The sequence below is a fragment of the Ipomoea triloba genome, chromosome 1 (genome assembly GCF_003576645.1).
Source record: "Ipomoea triloba cultivar NCNSP0323 chromosome 1, ASM357664v1".
Taxonomy (NCBI): domain Eukaryota; kingdom Viridiplantae; phylum Streptophyta; class Magnoliopsida; order Solanales; family Convolvulaceae; genus Ipomoea; species Ipomoea triloba.
Window position 1 is genome coordinate 14,942,393 of NC_044916.1, and position 24,340 is coordinate 14,966,732.

The 24,340-nt window shown below is 38.5% G+C and overlaps 1 protein-coding gene across 1 annotated transcript; it reads right to left on the reverse strand.

Moving 5' to 3' along the window:
- Positions 1–18,329: 18,329 nt before the first annotated feature.
- On the reverse strand, positions 18,330–23,457 carry LOC116000280 (protein FAR1-RELATED SEQUENCE 5-like). Its single transcript, XM_031240382.1, has 7 exons — positions 23,429–23,457; positions 22,106–22,167; positions 21,945–22,037; positions 20,837–20,956; positions 19,885–20,572; positions 19,114–19,441; positions 18,330–18,968 (listed from the first exon to the last, which is right to left on the reverse strand). The coding sequence occupies exons 1-7, from the start codon at positions 23,455–23,457 to the stop codon at positions 18,330–18,332; spliced, it is 1,959 nt and encodes a 652-aa protein (XP_031096242.1).
- Between the last annotated feature and the right edge of the window lie 883 nt (positions 23,458–24,340).

A 24,340-nucleotide genomic window follows, 5' to 3' on the forward strand; every position in this document is an offset into this window, starting at 1 on the left:
CATGATGACCTTCAGAAAATGAGAGAAAGAGAGAAAAATGAGAAAAGAATTGAAAACAATGGAAATAGTGAACAAAGTGTTGAAAAAGAGAGAGGAAGCAAAAGAGAGAAAAATAAAAGTGAGGAAAAAGAAAAAACAAAGAAAAATTTCTTTGGAAAAAAGAGAGATGTGGAAAAAACGATAAGATCAGGGAGGCAAGTTTTTCTTTTGTTGCATAAAGGACCCAGTGAGGGTACTTCTAATCTTCGTCATTTGCCCGAGGCAATAACTTCTTTGATGCATGAATTCGAAGATGTTTGTCCGGAGGAACTTCCCGCGGGTTTACCCCCATTAAGGGGGATTGAACACCAAATTGACTTGGTGCTGGGAATGCCATTACCAAATAGGCCAGCCTACTGGTGCAACCCGGAGGAAACTAAGGAAATCCAAAAGCAAGTTAATGAACTCTTGGCCAAAGGGCAAATCCGAGAAAGCCTAAGTCCGTGTGCCGTTCCTGTTTTGCTAGTACCCAAAAAATATGGGTCCTGGTGAATGTGCGTTGATTGTCGCGCAATTAACAAAATAACTATCAAATATCGTTTCCCTATACCCCGTTTAGATGACATGCTTGATGAGTTGTTTGGTGCTTGTTATTTTTCTAAGATTGATTTACGTTTTGGGTATCATCAAATAAGAATTAAGGAAGGGGACGAATGGAAAACAGCCTTCAAGACTAAACATGGTCTATATGAATGGCTTGTTATGCCGTTTGGCCTTACTAATGCACCTAGGATTAGTAAAGTATTTTGAATTTCTCAATCAATTACAAGAGAGAGAGAGAGTCCTTTTAATATAACCTACTGGGGACTCTCCTATTCTATTGGAAAACTACTAAGACTATATTACAACCACAAGAACTAATAACATATATTAAGAAATAATAAATAAATGGTAACAACTAAATGTAACATAACTCACACACCCCCTCAAGCGCAAGGTTGCACCTCGACAACATTGAGCTTGCGTCGGAGAGCCTGAAAACGCGGTACCGGAAGAGGTTTGGTGAAGATGTCCGCAATCTGATCCTATGAGGAGACAAAATTGACTATGAAATCTCCTGAAGCAACTTTGTCCCGAACGAAATGAAAATCAATTTCCACGTGCTTAGTCCTAGCATGGAAAACCGGATTGGCCGCTAGATAAGTGGCACCAAGATTGTCACACCATAAGTGAGCTGGTTTACCAGAGTCAAGTCATAGCTCACGAAGAAGGGAGACCACCCAGGTGACTTCCGCAGAAACATCAGCTAACCCTTTATATTCAGCTTCTGTAGAAGAACGAGCCATAGTACGCTTCTTACGAGAGAGCCACGAGATAAGATTACCCCCATAGAAGACTACATATTCGCTAGTCGATTTTCTGTCCACGGGGCAGCCCAATCAGAGTCGGAGTAAGCATGTAACTCTGTGGACGAAGAAGGAGATAGTTGAAGACCAAACTGTTGAGTGCCTTTCACATAACGAAGTACCCGCTTTAGGAGCCCCCAGTGTTCTACAGTCGGAGAGTGCATAAACTGACAGAGCCTGTTAACTGAAAAGGAGAGATCGGGCCGAGTAATAGTGAGATACTGAAGAGCACCTACAATGCTGCGGTATTGAGTAGGATTGTCAAATGCCTCAGCTGATGGAGTGACTGGTTGGTTGACTCGGGTGCACGGGATCCTCGTAGCCTGGTGGTTGTTTCATATACACCGTCTCGGATAAGTGCCCATTCAAAAACGCATTGTGAACATCTAGCTGTCATAGTATCCAGTTGTTTGAGACAACTAGTGAAAATAACAATCTGACTGTAGTTGGTTTGACTACCGAACTGAAGGTGTCAAAGAAGTCCTCCCCAGCCACTTGATTGAAGCCTTTTGCAACAAGACGAGCTTTATGACGCTCAACTGAACCATCTGCCTTTCTCTTGGTTCTAAAAACCCACTTGCAGCCAACCACATTCATACTCGGGTCTGGTGATACCAGCTTCCAGGTGTTGTTGTGTAGGAAAGCGTTAAACTCTTGGTCCATGGCATCACGCCATTGTGGATGACCAACGGCTTGAGAGTAACACGTAGGCTCAACCGTGGTAGTAAGGGCGTAGAATTGTTCACTAGTTCCGCGGGTTTTACGTCGAGTTTGCATAGCATGCCCGTCAGTTTGAGTTACCTGTGTCGCAGTCTGAGTCCGATCCGGCTCAGATTGGGCCTTAGAGGGAGCTTGTATTTCTAGTGGAAGAGGATCCCGATTCAAGGGTAATGCTGTGGACACCACTGCTGTTGGCCCAGGTACTGTAACAGGACAAATACCCCAAGGTGAAATACTCGGTTCCTGCGATGAGCCAACCTGTAAAGCAGAATCAAACGGGAAAACAAACTCATTAAATCGGACATGACGACAGACGTAGACAGCCCCAGTTTTCAGGTCCATGCAGCGATATCCCCTAAAAGAAACAGGGTAACCTAAGAAAACACAAGGAGCGGATCGGTATTCTATTTTATGTCGGTTATAGGGGCGTAGATAAGGAAAACACTGGCAGCCGAAGACACGGAAGAACGTATATGTAGGCTGAGTTTTGAAGAGACGGAAGTGAGGACTTTCGAAATTTATAGAGGCGGAAGGAAGGCAGTTTATTAAGTGAGTGGCTGTTTCAAAAGCATAGTCACAATATATTTGCGGTGTGGAACTATTAGCTAATAGAGCTAGTCCAGTTTCGACTATATGGCGATTGCGGCGCTCGACCCGGCCATTTTGTTCGTGAGCGTACGCGCATGATTGCCTATGAAATATGCCAAGTGATTCGAAAGTTTTGTGAAGACAGAGGTATTTACCCCCTAAGTCGGACTGTATGGCTTTGATAGAACGCAAAAACCGCTGTTCTACCATTACCCGAAAAGAATCAAAAATTTTATAAATATCTGATTTTAACCGTAAGGGATAAAACCAGCAGTACCGAGAGTAGTCATCTACAAAAAGTACAAAGTATCGGGAACCGGTAGATGAAATGACCGGTGACGGACCCCAGATGTCCGTGTATAATAAGTCTAAAACATTTTGACTATTATTCGTAACCCTATCTAAAGGAAAGCGTTCCGATTTTCCAAGTTAGCACGCTGTACAAATATTTAGATTTTTGAAATTATTAGAACTAACGGGACATTGTCGGAGTACACGACTCAAAACTTGACCATGCGGATGCCCAAGCCTTTGGTGCCAGATTATTGATGAGGCTCGAGCAGACAGGAACGCAAAATGTGACCAAGGAATTGACAATTTGTAAAGGACGCCCACCGTTGACCCTCTAAGAAGTACTACCCGGGTGTTGGAATCCTTCACAAGAAAACAATTGTTATGAAATTCAAAAAAGACGTTGTTTTCATTTGTGAATTTAAAAACAGAAAGGAGAGGCAACGATAATTTAGGGACATATAAAATATTAGACATAGACAGGTGTTTTGACTGAGACGGAATAACTGCATGGCCGAGTCTAGAGATTGCCAAACCTGCGCCATTGCCGACCTTGAGCACGTCACCACCTGTGTAAGCATCTGATTGAGTCAGCATATTTTCATTTGGCGTTGCATGAGAAGAAGCCCCCGTATCGGGGTACCACGCGTCGGAGATCACGGGATGGTTATCGCCGTCGACGGCGACATTCGCACGGGGCACAGGCCGATTATCATACGACTTAAAGCAATGAACGGCCGTGTGTCCATGGGATCTGCATATCTGACAACGTGGAGAGCCACTGCTGCCACCACTGCGACTGCCTCGGCCGGAATTGCCCCTGCCTCGCCAGTGACGCCCGCGACTGTTCCAGAGTGCCGACCGCCGGAATCTGATTGTCCTCTGCCGCGTCCTGCATACAACGCAATAGGGTTCTGCTCTTGAACAGCGGCGTAAGTCATGGAAAAATCTTCAGAGTTGATAAACTCTTGATTCTGCAGGTGATCGGCGAGCTGGGCTAAGGTGACCGTCGCGGTGGAGACCGTTAGGGCGCTAGCCATCGACTGGTATTCAGGACGCAGTCCGCGATGAGCGTATAACACCTGTTCGTTAGGGGATAAGGGGCGACCGGCTAAAGAAAGTGCTTCAACGATCATCTACGCCCTTCCAAGGTACTCGACCGGCGTTTGATTCCCCTGGCGTAAGGTCTGAAATTGACCAAGAAGGCTTAAGCATCTGGATCATGATGACGACGCAAGAGCAGCATTAATGGCATCCCAAACCTCCCGGGCGGTGGACATGCCGACGGCTAGGTACATAACCTCGTCGGTGAGCGACGAGATTAACAAAGACAAGATCGACTGATCTTGTTGTATCCAGGCGTGATATGCTGGATTGGATGGCAGCTGTGTGACCGACGTAGACGACGCAGCCGGTGGTGGAGACGGAGAGACGGCCGCCGGTGGACACGGGTGAGAGCCGTCGAGGAATCCGAGCAAGCCCTGTCCGCGGAGGAAGGGCACCAACTGGGTATGCCAATGGAGATAATTGCGGGAAGTAAGCTTCATTGATACATAATGGTGCGCCGCCGTGAGTGAGGGAAGAGGCAGCGGCGGTGGGCTGGTGGTTATGGTGAGAGCACCATCGGACGGCGACGGTGTGGCCATGAGTGATCAGCGAATGAGTGGAAGCATTAAAGGGTGATCGGGAATTGAGGAATAATTTCTCACCTTACGCAACTAATACCAGATTAGTAAAGTATTTTGAATTTCTCAATCAATTACAAGAGAGAGAGAGAGAGAGTCATTTTAATATAACCTACTGAGGACTCTCCTATTCTATTGGAAAACTACTAAGACTATATTACAATTTACAACCACAAGAACTAATAACATATATTAAGAAATAATAAATAAATGGTAACAACCAAATGTAACATAACTCACACCTAGTACCTTTATGAGACTCATGAACGAAGTTTTACGAGATTTCATGGTGAAAAGTGTTGTTGTTTATTTTGATGATATACTTGTTTATAGCAAGAGTCTTAATGAGCATGTTACACATCTTAGGGAAGTGTTTACTGCTTTGAGGAAATATAAATTGTATGCTAACCTAAAAAAATGTGAGTTTTGCAGTTCGTCGGTACATTTCCTTAGCTATATTGTCAATGCCAACGGGATTGAGGCTGATAGTGCTAAAATTGAGGCTATCCAACAATGGCCTACACCAAGGACAGTTAGCCACGTAAGAAGTTTTCACGGCTTAGCGAGCTTTTATTGCCGTTTTGTGAAAGACTTCAGCTCAATTGCTGCACCGCTAACTAAGGTGATTAAAAAGAACGTTAACTTTGTGTGGGGTGAAAAGCAAGAGAATGCCTTTAATGAGCTAAAAGAAAGATTATGTAAGGCACCTGTTCTTGCTTTGCCTAATTTTGATACTGTTTTTGAGATAGATTGTGATGCTTCCGGAGTGGGAATATGGGCTGTACTAATGCAAGGGGGTAAACCTGTAGCATATTTTAGCGAGATGTTAAATGGAGCTTCCCTAAATTATCCTACTTATGATAAGGAGTTCCTTGCTTTAGTTCGTGCTTTAGAGCATTAGGAGCATTAGTTGCGCCCAAAAGAGTTTGTTATACATACTGACCATGAATCATTGAAGTATCTAAGAGGTCAGGGTAATCTTAATAAGCGGCATGCGAAATGGGTTGAGTTTATTGAATCCTTTACATATTCCATAAAGTATAAACATGGGAAGGATAATGTTGTTGCTGATGCTTTGTCTAGGAGATATGCTTTACTCACGTCCCTACATACTAGGGTTTTAGGCTTTGAGCATTTGAAAGAGCTTTATAATTCTGACACTGATTTTGGGACAAATTATAATGCATGTTTGGAGAGAAGATTTGGTGAGTACTCTTTGAATGATGGTTTTCTCTTCAGGAAAGGCAGGTTATGTATCCCTTCATGTTCCATGAGAGAGCTACTTCTTAAAGAAGCTCATGGTGGCGGGCTCATGGGTCATTTTGGGGTCTTGAAAACGCACGAGATGTTGAAAGATCATTTTTATTGGCCCAAAATGAAACGTGATGTGCATAGAGTTTGTGATCGATGTATTACTTGCAAAAAGGCTAAATCCAAAATGCAACCTCATGGTTTGTATACTCCTTTACCTGTAGCATCACACCCCTGGGAAGATCTGTCAATGGATTTTGTGTTGGGGTTGCCAAGAACTAACCGGGGACATGACTCTATTTTTGTGATTGTTGATAGGTTTTCAAAGATGGCACATTTTGTGCCATGCCATAAGACTGACGATGCTAGTAATGTGGCAAATTTGTTTTTCAGGGAGGTTGTTAGGCTTCATGGAATGCCTAAGACTATTGTGTCCGACAAGGATGTGAAATTTTTAAGTTATTTTTGGAAGATTCTATGGGGTAAATTGGGTACTAAGTTACTTTTTTCCTACTACTTGTCATCCCCAAACAGATGGACAAACTGAAGTAGTGAATCGTACTTTAGTCACTTTACTTAGAGATTTTGTGAAGAAAAATCTTAAGTCTTGGGAGAATCATATTCCACATGTTGAGTTTGCGTATAATAGGCATATCCATAGTACCACTGGTTTTTCGCCTTTTGAGATCGTTTATGGATTTAATCCTATTACTCCTTTAGACTTAACACCCTTATCTCTTTCAGATTGTGACAGCATGGATGCCACAAAGAAGGCAAAATGGTTGAAAGACATCCATGCGCAAGTGAGCCAAAATATAGCAAGACGGAATGGACAAGTGGCTCGACAAGTCAATAAAGGGCGTCGGAAAGTTGTGTTCAACCCTGGAGATTGGGTTTGGTTACATTTACGGAAGAGTCGATTTCCGGTTCAACGGCGGAGCAAGCTGATGCCACGAGGAGATGGGCCTTTTCAAGTAGTCTCCCGGATTAATGATAACGCCTACAAGTTGGCCTTGCCACGTGAGTATGGCGTTAGTACTTCTTTCAATGTTTCTGATCTCTCTCCATTTAATGCAGATGAGGCAGATTCGGGGACGAATCTTTCAATGGAGGGGGGAGATGTTGAGGATAGTAAGGATCAATTACGAGTCATAGATGGTCCATTGACAAGGGCAAGGGCTAAACAATTACAAGATACCGTTGGAGGGCTGATTAGTGCTCGATAGGATATGGATCAATCTAATGGGGTCAAGGAGCGCCTGGTTAATTTAATTGGAGTCCGATCGGAGTACAATTAATTTGGTCCGACCGTGCTGATTACATGGATAGTAAATAAATTGATTGGGTTATCTATTAGTTTTCAAATAATAAGTAGCATATTATTTCTTTTTATAACAAGTGGCCTAGAATTATTTTGTTATTTGTTTGGTAGTTAGATTTTAGTGCCAAGTTGAATTTCAAGTTGTCTATGTCCTAGTCTTTAGGCTAGAGTAGGGATGGCAATTCAACCCGCCCCCGACAGGGAAAACCGATCGGGGCGGGTTGGGGGAATTATTTCGGGGAACGGGGGCGGGGATGGGGGAAAATTCCTAATCCCCGCGGGGAACGGGGAAGGGGACGGGGAGGGTATTCCCCGCTCCGACCCCGACCCCGATCCCCGCTTCCCGCCCCGTCCCCGAGTCCCCGTATATTATTATATTATATTATATTATATATTATATATTATTTATATACAAAGTATATAAGAAATTAAAATTTAAAATCCTAGAACTTCATTTGTTTTGTTATGTACTTATATTTAGACTTTGGACTTTGAAGGAGTTTGAAAAAATTTAAAGTGTTTGGGCATTTTATGATTATGTATTTTTGTTTGAAAGTTTGAAACTTTGGATATTTATAATAATTTTAGAGTTTGAATATTTTAATTTTATTGATTTATGTATGTTGAATTTGGACTTTGTTTAAGGATTCAATGCCTAGTTTCTTTTTTATAATATTAATTTTTTTTTTTAAATTTACATAATTTTAAAAAATCCCCGCAGGGATTCCCTGTCCCCGAAAAATCCCCGCGGGGACGGGGATGGGGAATAATTCCCCATCCCAGCCGGGGAACGGGGCGGGGACGGGGAATGGGGAGGGATTTCAGGGACGGGGACCCCATTCCCCGACCCCGCCCCGCCCCGTTGATCACATCCAGCTCGAGGATCACATCAGGTTAGTGGGTATACATTTCTTTCACATTGTGGGAATACGTGTCTTCCACTGACTAGTGGGTATGAGTCTTCCACCTCATAGTGGGATACGAGTCTTCCACCTCATGGTGGGAATACGAGTCTTCCATTGCCTAATAGGTATATATTTTGAGTGTTCCACTACCTAGTGGGTATGTTTCTTCCACATTGTGGGAATACGTGTCTTCCACTGGCTAGTGGGTATATGTTTCTTCCACATTGTGGAAATACGTGTTTTTCACTGGCTAGTTGGTATATGTTTCTTCCACATTGTGAGAATACGTGTCTTCCACTGGCTAGTGAGTATGAGTCTTCCACCTAGTGGTGGGGATACGAGTCTTCCACCTCATGGTGGGAATACGAGTCTTCTACTACCTAGTGGGTATACATTTCGAGTCTTCTACTACCTAGTGTGTATATGTTTTTTCCACATTGTGGGAACCGTGTCTTCCACTAGCTAGTGGGTATATGTGTTTCTTCCACATTGTGGGAATACGTGTCTTCCGCTGGCTAGTGGGTATGAGTCTTCCACCTCATTGCGGGGATACGAGTCTTCCACCTCTTGGTGGGACTACGAGTCTTCCACTACTTAGTGGATATACGTTTCTTCCACATTGTGGGAATATGAGTCTTTCACTGCCTAGTGAGTATATGTTTCTTCCACATTGTGGGAATACGTGTCTTTCACTGGCTAGTGGGTATACTTATCTTCCATTGAGTGATGGGCATACGTGTCTTCCACCGACCAATGGGAATTGTGGATCGTCTAGACTTATTTCTAGACCTCGTTTTCCTAATTAACCCTTGAATTCTTAGACTCTGTCTTAGACCATTTTACTTTCTAGACTATTGTCCTATAACCCCTATACTCTACCCTTGACTTCTTAACCATAACTCCGGATCATACCCCATACCCTTCATCACCTGACCTTGTCAGGATTTTACTTTCGTGGGTACAATCTCCACTGACGGCGCCAATGTTGGTTTTATGACTTTTAGGGTAGTCAAAGACTCACCAACACTACCGTTAGAATAACAAGAATATATGGAGAGAATATAGGTATTGTATTGCTCAGAATTGCCAATCATTATTGCATGGACCATGGTCCACACAGCTGTGTGGACCATGGCCCAAAACGACGCCNCCCCGATCCCCGCTTCCCGCCCCGTCCCCGAGTCCCCGTATATTATTATATTATATTATATTATATATTATATATTATTTATATACAAAGTATATAAGAAATTAAAATTTAAAATCCTAGAACTTCATTTGTTTTGTTATGTACTTATATTTAGACTTTGGACTTTGAAGGAGTTTGAAAAAATTTAAAGTGTTTGGGCATTTTATGATTATGTATTTTTGTTTGAAAGTTTGAAACTTTGGATATTTATAATAATTTTAGAGTTTGAATATTTTAATTTTATTGATTTATGTATGTTGAATTTGGACTTTGTTTAAGGATTCAATGCCTAGTTTCTTTTTTATAATATTAATTTTTTTTTTTAAATTTACATAATTTTAAAAAATCCCCGCAGGGATTCCCTGTCCCCGAAAAATCCCCGCGGGGACGGGGATGGGGAATAATTCCCCATCCCAGCCGGGGAACGGGGCGGGGACGGGGAATGGGGAGGGATTTCAGGGACGGGGACCCCATTCCCCGACCCCGCCCCGCCCCGTTGATCACATCCAGCTCGAGGATCACATCAGGTTAGTGGGTATACATTTCTTTCACATTGTGGGAATACGTGTCTTCCACTGACTAGTGGGTATGAGTCTTCCACCTCATAGTGGGATACGAGTCTTCCACCTCATGGTGGGAATACGAGTCTTCCATTGCCTAATAGGTATATATTTTGAGTGTTCCACTACCTAGTGGGTATGTTTCTTCCACATTGTGGGAATACGTGTCTTCCACTGGCTAGTGGGTATATGTTTCTTCCACATTGTGGAAATACGTGTTTTTCACTGGCTAGTTGGTATATGTTTCTTCCACATTGTGAGAATACGTGTCTTCCACTGGCTAGTGAGTATGAGTCTTCCACCTAGTGGTGGGGATACGAGTCTTCCACCTCATGGTGGGAATACGAGTCTTCTACTACCTAGTGGGTATACATTTCGAGTCTTCTACTACCTAGTGTGTATATGTTTTTTCCACATTGTGGGAACCGTGTCTTCCACTAGCTAGTGGGTATATGTGTTTCTTCCACATTGTGGGAATACGTGTCTTCCGCTGGCTAGTGGGTATGAGTCTTCCACCTCATTGCGGGGATACGAGTCTTCCACCTCTTGGTGGGACTACGAGTCTTCCACTACTTAGTGGATATACGTTTCTTCCACATTGTGGGAATATGAGTCTTTCACTGCCTAGTGAGTATATGTTTCTTCCACATTGTGGGAATACGTGTCTTTCACTGGCTAGTGGGTATACTTATCTTCCATTGAGTGATGGGCATACGTGTCTTCCACCGACCAATGGGAATTGTGGATCGTCTAGACTTATTTCTAGACCTCGTTTTCCTAATTAACCCTTGAATTCTTAGACTCTGTCTTAGACCATTTTACTTTCTAGACTATTGTCCTATAACCCCTATACTCTACCCTTGACTTCTTAACCATAACTCCGGATCATACCCCATACCCTTCATCACCTGACCTTGTCAGGATTTTACTTTCGTGGGTACAATCTCCACTGACGGCGCCAATGTTGGTTTTATGACTTTTAGGGTAGTCAAAGACTCACCAACACTACCGTTAGAATAACAAGAATATATGGAGAGAATATAGGTATTGTATTGCTCAGAATTGCCAATCATTATTGCATGGACCATGGTCCACACAGCTGTGTGGACCATGGCCCAAAACGACGCCGTCTCTCCACTTAAGGAGAGACGGCGCCGTTAGGTCTCCCGTCTTTCTATTTTTTTATTTTTTTTTGCTTTCCTTGTTTCCGCGACACAGACGCAGACTCTTCGGACGCCATTTTTGCTGCTTGTATCATCACTCTTCTGTCGTCATTGTGGAGAGACGCAGCAGACTCGGACGCCATCGCCATCTCCACTGCTTCCTCACTCTCCACGCCATTGCCATCGCCACAAGAAGACAGACAAAACCACTCCATTGCTTGAGGAAACAACAGATTCTTGAAGGTAAACATCTCATTCCTTGTTCAAGCACAAATTTCCTTGTTTATTGTTTTTGAGCAGGTTGTATTTGTGTCCATAGTAGATTATTGATATGCATATAGTACATTTTTTACTGCCTATGGTTCTTACTCGTTTTAGGTTAACCTAGAATGTTTTGGAACTTGGAAGAGGAGACTGACTATATTGCTATGAATTACAAAGTATTAGGTTAACCTATATTTTGGACTTCAATATCAACTTTGCAGTTCTATTAATTCCTGCCTCCTATTTTCATGGTTCTCAAAATGCTTTAAGAGTTGTTGAATTTCACAATGTTTGATTGGAGGGAGGGGAAGAGAACAGAAAAACAGGGCATCTTCATTATATGTCTTAGGTTCAGTATATGTCTTAGGTTCACTATATTATGAGATTCATTTGAGTTTTATCTGGCAAACCACTCTCTGTTGTTGTTGCTGAATTTTGTGCTATAAGTGAAGGTGAACACCTAAAGTGGAATGACCATCAGTAGTTATATTATAATCACTGGCAGAGAGGGATTAAATAAATCATGTGCCTTAATTACTTGCTGAAGGATTCTTAGCATTATTTGTCTTGAAGGGAAACACTTGTTCATAAAAATGTACATCTCTAGATATGAAAACTGAACCATCTTAGCTTGTACATCATATGAAATATTTCCTTTTACATTAGCAATGAAAATGCACTTCCTTCATCTTGATGCCATTTTATGTCTTAATTGTAGCTGTGTGGATGCATAACATAAACAACCAAACACCTTCAAATCAAGTGTTGTTCATATCAGTGCTCGCCCATGGCAAATGTGTCCATTCTAGATGTGAGTTGTGGGTGGTAGACTGGTAGTTATGCTGTTTTAAATTATTGTTTCTTAATAGAGGACTTTCTTGACTAGTGTCATATCAAGATATTCTGAAAATTCTTGAACCTACCAAGATATGCAATTTTGTTCTGAATTTTATTGTATACTGTATGGTTCTACATGTTTTGAGCCTTTCACTTCTTTCATAGATAATTCTCTTTCAGTTTGGACTGGGTGCTAATGCTTTCTATGTAATATTAGAGCTTTATGCTGAAGGAAATATCCTTCTTAGTTCTTACAGATTCTGATTTTAAGGTCTTTGATTGTGTTGAGTAAAATAACTGTGCTTTAAAGCTTTTCTATGTTTTTACTTTAATCCTGATTGGCTAAATAAGGATTCCTTATTTCATTTACTATTTATTCGACTGTAAGTCTGTAACCAGTATGTATACTACTATGCAGAAATTTTGATTTGCAGTCTTGCAGAAACCATTTAAAAGCTTAAAACTTGAAAGAAAGACAGTTGGTCAGGTTTGTTCTTTAACCATTTAACATTATCTTCATTAAGTTATTTTTTGCCCTTTATTGATAGTCTTAAGTTTTAATTTTTATGATATTATATAGTATAGGATGACAAGTAAGGCTATCTTTACCCATGTATATAGAACACAATGACCCCAAAATTGCAAGGGGAGAGCTGCTTGCGAACACCAGTAAATTACTTAGAAATTTAATACTACGTATTTACTAAACATAATATCAATGTCTTACTAACATTTTAGTTGTAGCAGATATGTCTAGCCAAGACTTGAATCTTACATTAGAAAAGGTTACAAAAACCTACCGGAAAAGGAAACGAACTACAAACACTGAACAGACTCAAACTGAAAGATCATCAGACTGTGCTAGAGGAGAGAGATCGAAGAGAAATCAAGACTGTGCTAGAGAAGAGAGATCGAAGAGAAATCAAGATAGGGGCCAATCTGATCAGGGCAATGCTCCTACTGTAGTAAAGAAAGAAAAAGGAAAAGGGAAAATTCAACCTACAAATGAACCTGGATTGCTCAATTCAAGGATGTCACCTATGGAGCTAAGTAAACTGTTGCCAAAGCTCACTGATGAACAGAAAAACGATGTCCGGGAGATTGGTTTTGGCTCATTGCTAGAGATTAAGTTGTCCAACTTGGATAGAATGTTGACTACCTATTTGGTAAAAAACTTTGATGTGTATAGATGTGCTTTGAGGTTAGAGAAAGAAGAAATGTTGCTGACGGAGGATGATGTGGAGAGCACATTAGGCCTCCCCAAGAGTGATATTCAAGTTGTTGAAGGGAACAACTCAAATGCAACTACAGAATATAACAACTTGGTGGAAGAATGGAGAGTGCATTGGAGAATAGATAGTTGTTCTCCATTGGTGAAAACACTTTCTGAGGGATTAGGTGAGAGGAAAGACCATGGTAATATGTTCAAAAGGGATTTTGTGGTGTTTGTAGTTTCCAGTTTGTTCAAGGGCCACGCCAAATGGACATCAAACTTTAAACTCTTGTACTCATTGATGGATGTGAACAACATAAAGAATTTGAACTGGTGTGGATATATTTTCAAAAGTCTTATTGATAGTGTTGAAAAATGGACGAAGACACCCACTGCATTCTTCATTGGTCCACTCATCTTCTTAGTGGTAATACCTTTGATTCAATGTATGTCGTTTATTCTCTTAATGAATCTTTGACTTTCATACTAACTTTATTTTTTATTTTTTAGTTTTCATACATTGATAGGTTGCAATTCAAAGGGCAGCAAATAGAAAGAAAGTTCCCTGCCATATCAGCTTGGACGGTTGACATGGTCCAAAAACGATTTGCAGATGAAAAGCGAAGTGGTGCATTTGGCAGGGGAAAGGTTTTGGACAAAAAGCGAAGTGGTGCATTTGGCAGGGGAAAGGTTTTGGACAGAGTTAGAAAGCCAGTTGTTGATGTTGAAAACAATGAAACTATTCAAGGAAAGGAAAAAGAAAGCGATGGGGTTGAGGTGACTATTCAAGGAAAGGAAAAAGAAAGCGATGGGGTTGAGGTGTAGGAACTAGTTGGTGATAAAGCTGCAATGAGTGATGTAGAGAAGATATCTACAGAAATGAAGATATTGGCTGCAGCTATAGTTAAATTTGGGAAAGCTATGGCTGAAGTTGGGAGCAAAAACATGGGGAAAGACATTATCAAGAAAACTTTCAGCAAGATGTCTGATATGCTGAATGTTGCATCAACTTCCCAACCTACTGAGACTTTGACGTTGTTGGATGATGATCCAATCTTCAATGACGAGAGCTTTCTTGCAGCAGTGTCAGCAATGGAGAAAGCATTCATAATCACCACAAACCCTGCTGAGCATCCAAAAGAAGTAGAATTGGATGGCCTACCTTCATCACCAAAGTGGGATTTGTTAACACCTACCCCCCCCCCCCCCCCNCCCCCCCCCCCCTCCCGGATGTTCAAAAGCCAAATGAAACAACCACCACACGCCCTGATGAACACAATGCACCTACCAATCTCCAAGAGACTGAAAAGAGCACAACAATAGTAAAACCATTGTTTGACATGTAAGTAAAGTCTAAAATTTCTAATTAAGGTACATTATTTATGTGCATTAGGTACATTATTTTTATTGATCGGGTACATTATTTTTATGTGGCAGTGTAACTGAAGAATCGGAGTCTGATTTTGAACATGTCCAACATGGGGAGAGAGAAAACAGAAAATTAAAAAATCTTCCATTGAAACTGAGGTCTCCATTTTGGAAATTAAAAAATCTTCCATTGAAACTGAGGTCTCCATTTTGGACGACAAACAAAGAACCATTGAAACTGAGGTCTCCATTTTGGACGACAAACAAAGAAAAACTGAAACTGAGGTCTCCATTTTGGACGACAAACAAAGAAAAACTCTCTTTTGTCAGTGCAAAGCGAAAGCTACTGTCTGATTTTATATTCATGGACCCGTCGCCTGAACATCCAGCTGAGTAGGTTACTGATAATGTTTTATGCTAATATTTGTCTTTAATGAGTATTAACAAGACATTTTCTTGCAGTGAGTCGCTGTTTAAGTATAAAAACTACTACATTGGAAGAGACCAGTTCTTGACTCTACGGAGTGGTTGGGTAGAGAAGTGTATTATAGATGTTTGGAGCTTTGAAATGAATAAAAAAAATATCACCCGTGGAATGGGTGAGCCAAAGTTCATCTACTTCACTACCAATCCTATTGTAAGTGGCTGGACTTTCTCTTATATTACAACATTATATTGATAATGGAATCTTATTTATTGTGAGATATTCTGCACAGGGTACATAATTTTTGTTCACAGGGTACATAATTTTTGTTCATAGAGTACATTATTTGTGTGCATAAAAGTTAGGTGTATATAGTATATTATATTTGATGGTGTTCTATTTTAATCATTATTATTTGGCCATGTAATATGTTATACTTACAAATATCATTTCATGCTCAGATGCAAATTGATGATCCGGATGGTAAGAAAAAAGAAATCTCTCCAAGTTCAAAACAAAGACAATTCAATCAATGTCTGGATTATGAGCTTCAATTGAATTCCAACATTGACATTTCTGATGCAGAACTGGTAATTTATAATACATAATATTATAAATTAATAAATTCTATGAAAGCCATTTTATATATACTCATTGTTTATACTTCTAAAATCATATGTATTTAGATTTTCTTCGTTGTTCTACGCCATGATCACTACTTCATCATTTGCTTGAATTTCAAGAAAAGGGTTGTCCAAGTCATTGACAACAAAACACTTGGCAAAGGTTTCAACTTTGTTTCTAGATATGAAAATTGTGATCAAATCCTTGTAAGTTGCAAACCTAAGATTCTTGTGTGTTCAAATTAAGAACTATTAGGTATTTGATATATTATAATGGACATAACTAATGTGCAGGTTGAAGCATTCAAGAACTACTGCAAATTTAAAGGGATCACAACTTTGTTGAACAAAATGACAAAGAATGAGGATGATGATGATGATGTGTTTAAGCACGAATTAGTGAAGATGTATTGGAAAAATCCTTCTAATGTTACTGATTGCGGAATTTATTGCATGCGTCATATGGAGACCTTTAAGGGCATTGGACCGAATTGGGATTCCGGATTCAATAGAACAGTTGCAGATGTAAGTACTGTAGATGTTTGTTATGTGCATATTATGATTTTGTTTGTTAGTTTTTTAATACTTCTTTCTATAAAATGATGTTATGTCATAATCATTCATGTGTTTGCTTGTGTATATAACTACCATTCTGTTTCAATATATGTGCAGGACTTGTTCTTGACATCTTTGAGAGCAAAATATGCTGTAGACATAATATTTTCAGAAATGAATGAGTACAGTGATTCCGTACTAAACGCAGCCCGGAATATTTACAACTTGTAATTAATTGACTTCTATGCCATAATGGTTGTTGCATTGGAAAACATTTGCATTGGCAGCTAGTGATATAATCTTTTGTTCAATAGTAGTTCCAAACATCTCATGTGTATCAATGGAAGACTATAAATTTTGACTAGTAAATAATATTGACTTTCACTTTCTATGAGATGATTATATATGACTCACTAGCTAACAAGGGTACATTTTGTTAGCTCATAGGGTATATTATTTTAGAGTGCTAGGTATATTTTTTAACCCATAGAGTACATAACAAAAATCAAGTGATGGTCAGTTCACAAATGTATGTGATTTTAGCAAAAGGTACATTTTTTTAGCCCATAGGGTACATTATTTGAAAGCGCAAGGTACATTTTCTTAACCCATAGGGTACATTATTGTAAAACTCTAGGTACATTTTCACAGCCACATATGACCTTAGCAAATGGTACATTTTGTTAGCTCATAGGGTATATTATTTTAGAGTGCTAGGTACATTTTTTTAACCCATAGAGTACATAACAAAAATCAAGTGATGGTCAGTTCACAAATGTATGTGATTTTAGCAAAAGGTACATTTTTTTAGCCCATATGGTACATTATTTGAAAGCGCAAGGTACATTTTCTTAACCCATATGGTACATTATTTTAAAGCTCTAGGTACATTTTCACAGCCACATATGACCTTAGCAAATGGTACATTTTGTTAGCTCATAGGGTACATTATTTTAGAGCGTTAGGTACATTTTTCTAATCCACAAAGTACATTACAAAAAAAATATGATGGTCAATTTACAACCACATGTGACCTTAGCAAAGGGTACATTTTGTTAGCTCATATAGTACATTTAAAAAATCAAATGATGGTTAGTTCACAAACGTGTGTGACTTTAGCAAAGGGTTTTTTTTGTGATCCCATAGGATACATTATGTTAAAGCGCTAGGTACATTTTTTTTAACCCACAGAGTACATAACAAAAATCAAGTGATGGTCAATTCACAAACGTATGTGATTTTAGCAAAAGGTACATTTTTTAGCCCATAGGGTACATTATTTTAAAGCGCAAGGTACATTTTCTTAACCCATAGGGTACATTACTTTAAAGCGCTAGGTACATTTTCACAGCCACATATGACCTTAGCAAATGGTACATTTTGTTAGCTCATAGGGTACATTATTTTAGAGCGTTAGGTACATTTTTCTAACCCACAAAGTACATTACAGAAAAAATATGATGGTCAGTTCACAAACACGTTCACAAACACGTGACTTAGCAAAGAGTACATTTTGTTAGCTCATATAGTACATTAAAAAAATCAAGTGATGGTAAGTTCACAAACGTATGTGATTTTAGCAAAAGGTACATTTTTTTAGCCCATAGGGTACATTATTTTAAAGTGCTAGGTACATTTTCTTAACCCACAGAGTACATCACAAAAATCAAGTGATGGTCAATTCACAACCACATGTGACCTTAGCAATGTACCAGCGTTAGCTCATAGCTCAAAAATAATGTACCTAATGCACAAAAATAATGTACCATAATCAGTAACATTTCACAACCACATGTGACCTTAGCAATGTACCATCGTTAGCTCATTGCTAAAAAATAATGTACCCTATCCATTAAAATAATGTACCTAATGCACAGAAATAATGTACCATAAACAGAAACACAACTTTCAAGTCAAAAAATATAAAACCAGTTCACAATTTGTCAAAGTGCATATATAAGTAAACAAAATCTTACTACAACTTCTTCTAATTATCATTTGAATTGTTTTGAGACTTAGACCTAACACAAATCAACTCTGAACTATTATTGCCACTAGGATGAACAAGATAACCACTACCAACAATATCAGAAACAACTTGCTGCACAGAAGATTGGACTGCAGCCTTTGTGTTTTTTTCAACCGTCTTTGCATAATTCTTTCGACTTCTGGCTTGGTTATACTTTTTTTGTAGTGTACTAATTGGCCTTCGATTACGAACACCTTTTACACCACTTCGTTCTGGATTTTGTATACCACCACTTGGCATGGGTCTTTCCAAATCATCAAAGCAAATGGGACCAACCTCACCTTCAATCCTTCTTCTACCATCTTCAAAAATTTCTTCACAGACTTGTCGAGCTTTGCAATTGTCTTGACTTGATAGAACCAACCTTTGCAATTTTCTACCCATTTCTATAACCCAAATTGGAGAAGCAACGGTAAAAGTACTAGAAGATGATGCAATATCCATTATCCTGTCTTCAGCCACCTTTTTTGTCCACATATTACAAATATATTTCTCGGGAATTTTTTCAATACAATGAATGTTAAAAATACGCAAGCAATGTGAACAAAGGATGCCCATCTCTGAGAAAAACTTGCAAGTACAACATATTGTCATATCCTTCATATTGAAACAAACTTCATGTCAAATAATGTCAATATCTGGGCGCCAGATGTGATATTTAAACTCATTAGCATTGCTTGCCACAATCTCTTAGATGACATGCAGCACCTTTCAAATATTGTTGTTCAAACAAGTAATATACCTCTATGGTGTATACATTCCTAGCATGTAAAAGAAGCTTCACATGATCCAATGCCATTGTAGGCAACCCTTGAGAACACCGGACATCTTCTCCATTCTCTTTACTCCTCCACTCAGAAACCACATTGACAAAAGAGTTATAAAAATCACACAACCCAGATGTTTTAGATAACCTTCTTGAAACTGAATGATTTGTAGTCTCACTTCGTTGGGACGATAAAATACCTCCAGAAAAGTAATCTTTACTAAAAGCAGGACACCACTTCTCCCTAATATCATACAATTTGTCTAACCAAGCATTTGTATGGCACTTATACTCTGTCACCATCCTGAAAACAACAAACCTAAGTGTGACTGCAAAGGTACATTTTCAACATACATAAGGTACATTATTAAAACACATAGGGTACATTTTCTGAACACTACAATTTCCAACTTAACATCAAATAAAGTATATGTCAGTTGATTTTATAAGCACAACTGCCACAAAGGGAACACACATAAAGGACAATGAAAAGATCTAAGTTCTAAATGCAACTGGAAAAAAAGGGAAAAAACATTATCAAAATGTTACTGCAAAAGATACATTTTCAGTATACATAAGGTATATTATTAAAACACTTAAAGTACATTTTCTAAACAATATACTTTCCAACTTAACTTCAAAAGTAAAACATTACGTGGTTGATTTTATAAGTGCAAACTAATACAACTCACAATGCAAGAATGACAAAACATATATAGAAAATGATAAATTTAATAGTATACGTACCTATTCCAATAAAATTCAAACTCAGCTTCAGTGTCCGTGTACTTCAATAGAAGATTAAATAACTCCATAAAGCCTTTTTGACTCCTTAAACCTTTGATATGCTTTTTTGAATTCTCTCCAATATGCCAAATACAAAGTCTATGTCTTGCACTTGGGAAAACTTGTGAAATTGCAGCAGACATAGCAGAACACTGATCGGTCATGATTGTTTGTGGACACTTACCATCCATAGCTCGCAAGAATGTCTTAAACAACCAAACAAATAATTCAATCCTTTCATTCAATAAAAACCCACAACCAAACATTATGTTCATACAATGGTGATTCATGCCAACAAAGGGACCACAAATCATATCGTACTTATTAGTACGATACGTTGTGTCATGTACTACTAAATCACCAAACAACACAAAATCCTCCTTCATTCTTGCATCCCTCCAAAAAAAACTACACAATCTTGCATCGCCATCCACTTCAAAATCAAAGAAAAAGTTAGGTTCATTTAATTGCCTCTGCCTAAAGATCTCAATTAATGAATTCGAATCGGTGCCATCTAGGCTCTTTATCGAATCTATAAGTAGGCTATTATATGCATCCCTTGGTGTAAATCCAACGAAAGGTGAACCTCCAGACTGATGCTTCAAAAACCGGATGCCATCCGACAGTGCAACCCCACTCCTTTTCAAGTCTTTTAAATAAGACAATTGATTAGCACCAACACTTCAGTGTGACCGAAGAAGATAACTTTTCGAAGGTGGGCAAAAATCATGGTTATGATCCTTTACATGTTTTGTCACAATCAACTGCCCATTAGACGCCATATCAAACTGACAACCTGCAGTACACCCTGTTCGTGTATCTACCCTTGAATATGACCTTGAAGACTTATTTGTATTAGACTTGAAACCAGCCTTTGCACAGTGGAATTTTTTTGTTTTAATAATGTGAGTACCGAGAACGTAATACTGCTTGCCCTTTCTAACACTAAATCCCAATCTTGAAGCATAATCATTATATAAATTATATGCTTCTTCAATTGAAGCAACTGTAATCCCCAACAAGTCCTGATTAACTGTAAATTTTAAAAAAAAACAATACAACTAACAAGTTACTAGCATAACACATTGATATTATCTTTAGTGAAAATCAAATTTCTAAGTAGAGGGGGGTAGGGTAGTGTGCCGAATAAATCCAACAATGCTCTACAAAGAAATAAGATATTACTAAAAGAATAAACTGAATGAACAACAGACAGTACAAATAAATCATGCATAAAAATAATGTACCCTATCCAATAAAATAATGTACCTAATGACCAAAAATAATGTACCTTAGTCAGAATCAGAATGCACACAGAAATGATACATAAAAATAATGTACCCTATGTACCTTAGTCAGAATCAGAATGCACACAGAAATGATACATAAAAATAATGTACCCTATGTATTAAAATAATGTACCTAACTCACAAACATAATGTACCCTATGTACCTTAGTCAGAATCAGAATGCACACAGAAATGATACATAAAAATAATGTACCCTATGTATTAAAATAATGTACCTAACTCACAAACATAATGTACCCTATGTACCTTAGTCAGAATCAGAATGCACACAGAAATGATACATAAAAATAATGTACCCTATGTATTAAAATAATGTACCTAATGCACAAACATAATGTACCCTATGTACCTTAGTCAGAATCAGAATGCACACAGAAATGATACATAAAAATAATGTACCCTATGTATTAAAATAATGTACGATACATAAAAATAATGTACCCTATGTATTAAAATAATGTACCTAACATAAAAATAATGTACCCTATGTATTAAAATAATGTACCTAACGCACAAACATAATGCCCTATGTATTAAAATAATGTACCTAACGCACAAACATAATGTACCATGTATTAAAATAATGTACCTAACGCACAAACATAATGTACCTCAATCTAAAATAATGTACCTAACGCACAAACATAATGTACCTCAATCTGAAACACAACTAATAATAATTAAATGATAATAAACAACTTTAAAAAAAACCTGGAATAGAAGAACTAGCATCCATAGCATTAGAAGAACTAGCATGAACTCCAATCGGTGAATTCTCTTCAGTTGCACCCCGAATAGTGCCAACTGCAAATAATGTATCTAATAAATACATTAAGCATGATCAACAATGTAGCATGCAATCAAATACAAACCTGGAATTGATTCAACATCAATGGGAGAACTCAATTCAACATCAATCAAGGCATTACATCTCCTACAATATAATAAAAAAAAAGCACGATATAAATCAAAATACAAATTAAAAAGCAAACCTAAATCACATATAAACAATATAAAAACCTGTAATATCATCATTTAATTCGATGGCATCAATTCTGTTGTTCGTATCACTGATGTTATCCATGATGCAAAATGTGTATTCAATGCGAAATTGTTGAGATGGCAGTCGCAGAGGCGAGATGGCGATGACTGAAATCGTAAAGGAGGTTGCGATGATCGAATGAAATCGCAAAGAAGAGAACAATGGCCGAATTGCAGACGAGAACAATCACAGAAAAAAATCACGCATAACAGCCTAACGGCGTCTGACGGCGTTACTACTTAACCTGCGATTTTTTTTTTATTTATTTAGATTGAACGGCGTAGTTTTGGGCCATGGTCCACACAGCTGTGTGGACCATGGTCCATGCAATAATTTGCCCAGAATTGCTTGGCCCCTCTTATACAATCATTATTGTGTGGACCATACTATCAAATAATGTACATTCAATATGAAAATAATGTACTTTTAGTATATTAAAAATGTACATTGTATTCAGGGAATGTACATTATTTACGCACTAAATGTACATTATATTGTATAATGTACATTCAGTACACAAATAATGTACATTTATTATTTTTTTGAGAAACATTTATTATATTATATTAAAAATGTACTTTTTGTTATGGTCCACACAACACTATGTGGACCATGGTCCACACAATAATTTGCCATCTTGATATATGGACAGTCTATTTATACATATTTTGAGCCTAGAGCACTACAACGAATAAAAATCCTGGGCTGCTTCATATTGGGAGTCCTTGTTACATTATAAAGGCAAATTATTGTATGGACCATGGTCCACACAGCTGTGTGGACCATGATAAAATGTACACTTTTAATGTACTAAATGTACATTATTTTTGTACTGAATGTACATTATTTTTATACTATAAAAATAATGTACATTCAGTACACAAATAATGTACATCCCCTGAATATAATGTACATTATTTTTATACTGAATGTACATTATTTTTATATTGAATGTGCATTATTTGATAGTATGGTCCACACAGCTGTGTGGACTATGGTCCACACAATAATGATTGCATTATAAAGAGTTAAATCCTTTTTTGGTCCTAGACTTATTAGGGATTCGACACTTTTAGTCCACTATAAAAAATTTTGCCACATTTTGGCCACTGTTATTGTGTGAGTGCCACTTTTAATCCTCCGTCTAATTTACCGTAAGTTTACTGTCAAAATGAACGGCATTCTTGTCATTTCATGTATTTTCTTCTCAACCTTGTCTTCTCTTTCCCCGGATTGAGTTTCATTCCCAGACACATGTAATTAACCACGGCGGTGGAGAGTTTTTTGGACCTCTTGTGGGGAAGACTGTTTTGGGCTCGCCGAAAGCAGGAGGAGAAGAGGAATTTTGGTTGCACGATGGCAATGAACCACCGCAGAGATTAATGTTTTCGGTGAAAGCAGACGCCTGAAACTTCGACGATGTACTGGTGCACTCCTTACATTGAAGCAATTGGTTCCTTGATTCTTCAGACAAACCATTTGGTGGGAATTTGGAAATGGCAACCACCAGTTCTCTTCAAGCTTAATCGAAGGCCAATGAGTGGACATAGAACAAGGGCACGTTTCAATCTGTAATCCATCACTGACAGAGAGAAGCCATTCCATCTCTCGGCACCAAATTGATTTCTTTTGCGGTGCCAATGGCTCCAATTTCTAGAGTTCACCAAACACTGAAGTTGCCGAATTGTTTGAAATCCAAAATCGCAACTTATTTAACAATAATACAACACATTTCATCCTAAACTCAAACATGAGATGCAGAATTGAAACCAACTGCTAATTAAGTAAATCAAATGTACCAACAATATTTGTAATAGCATTAGAAATAACAAGAGCAATACACACTCCTTTTCTTCCACCAGACATATCTTCCCCTAACAACAGCTTTACAAACTGATTTTTCATCAATTCAACTTCTGCAAGCAGCAGAATAAAACATAAATGTTAAGTTGTGCCAAGCTCGCAAGTCTTAAACCAGACAATAAAAACATACTTCAATTCCTCCCTCTATCCTGTTATCGGTGTTGTTGCAGTCTCCGTTCATGTCCGAGACTAACGCAAAAAG

What these genes read in the sequence shown, in the direction of transcription:
- LOC116000280 (XM_031240382.1), bottom strand. Translation starts at nt 23,457, where the DNA reads ATGCCGTTCATTTTGACAGTAAACTTACG. An exon ending in ATTTTGACAGTAAACTTACG is followed by an intron (nt 22,168 to 23,428) that starts GTAAATTAGACG and finishes ATTATATTGTAG; the next exon opens with GAGATGTAATGCCTTGATTG. An exon ending in TGCTAGTTCTTCTATTCCAG is followed by an intron (nt 20,957 to 21,944) that starts GTTTTTTTTAAA and finishes TAAAATTTACAG; the next exon opens with TTAATCAGGACTTGTTGGGG.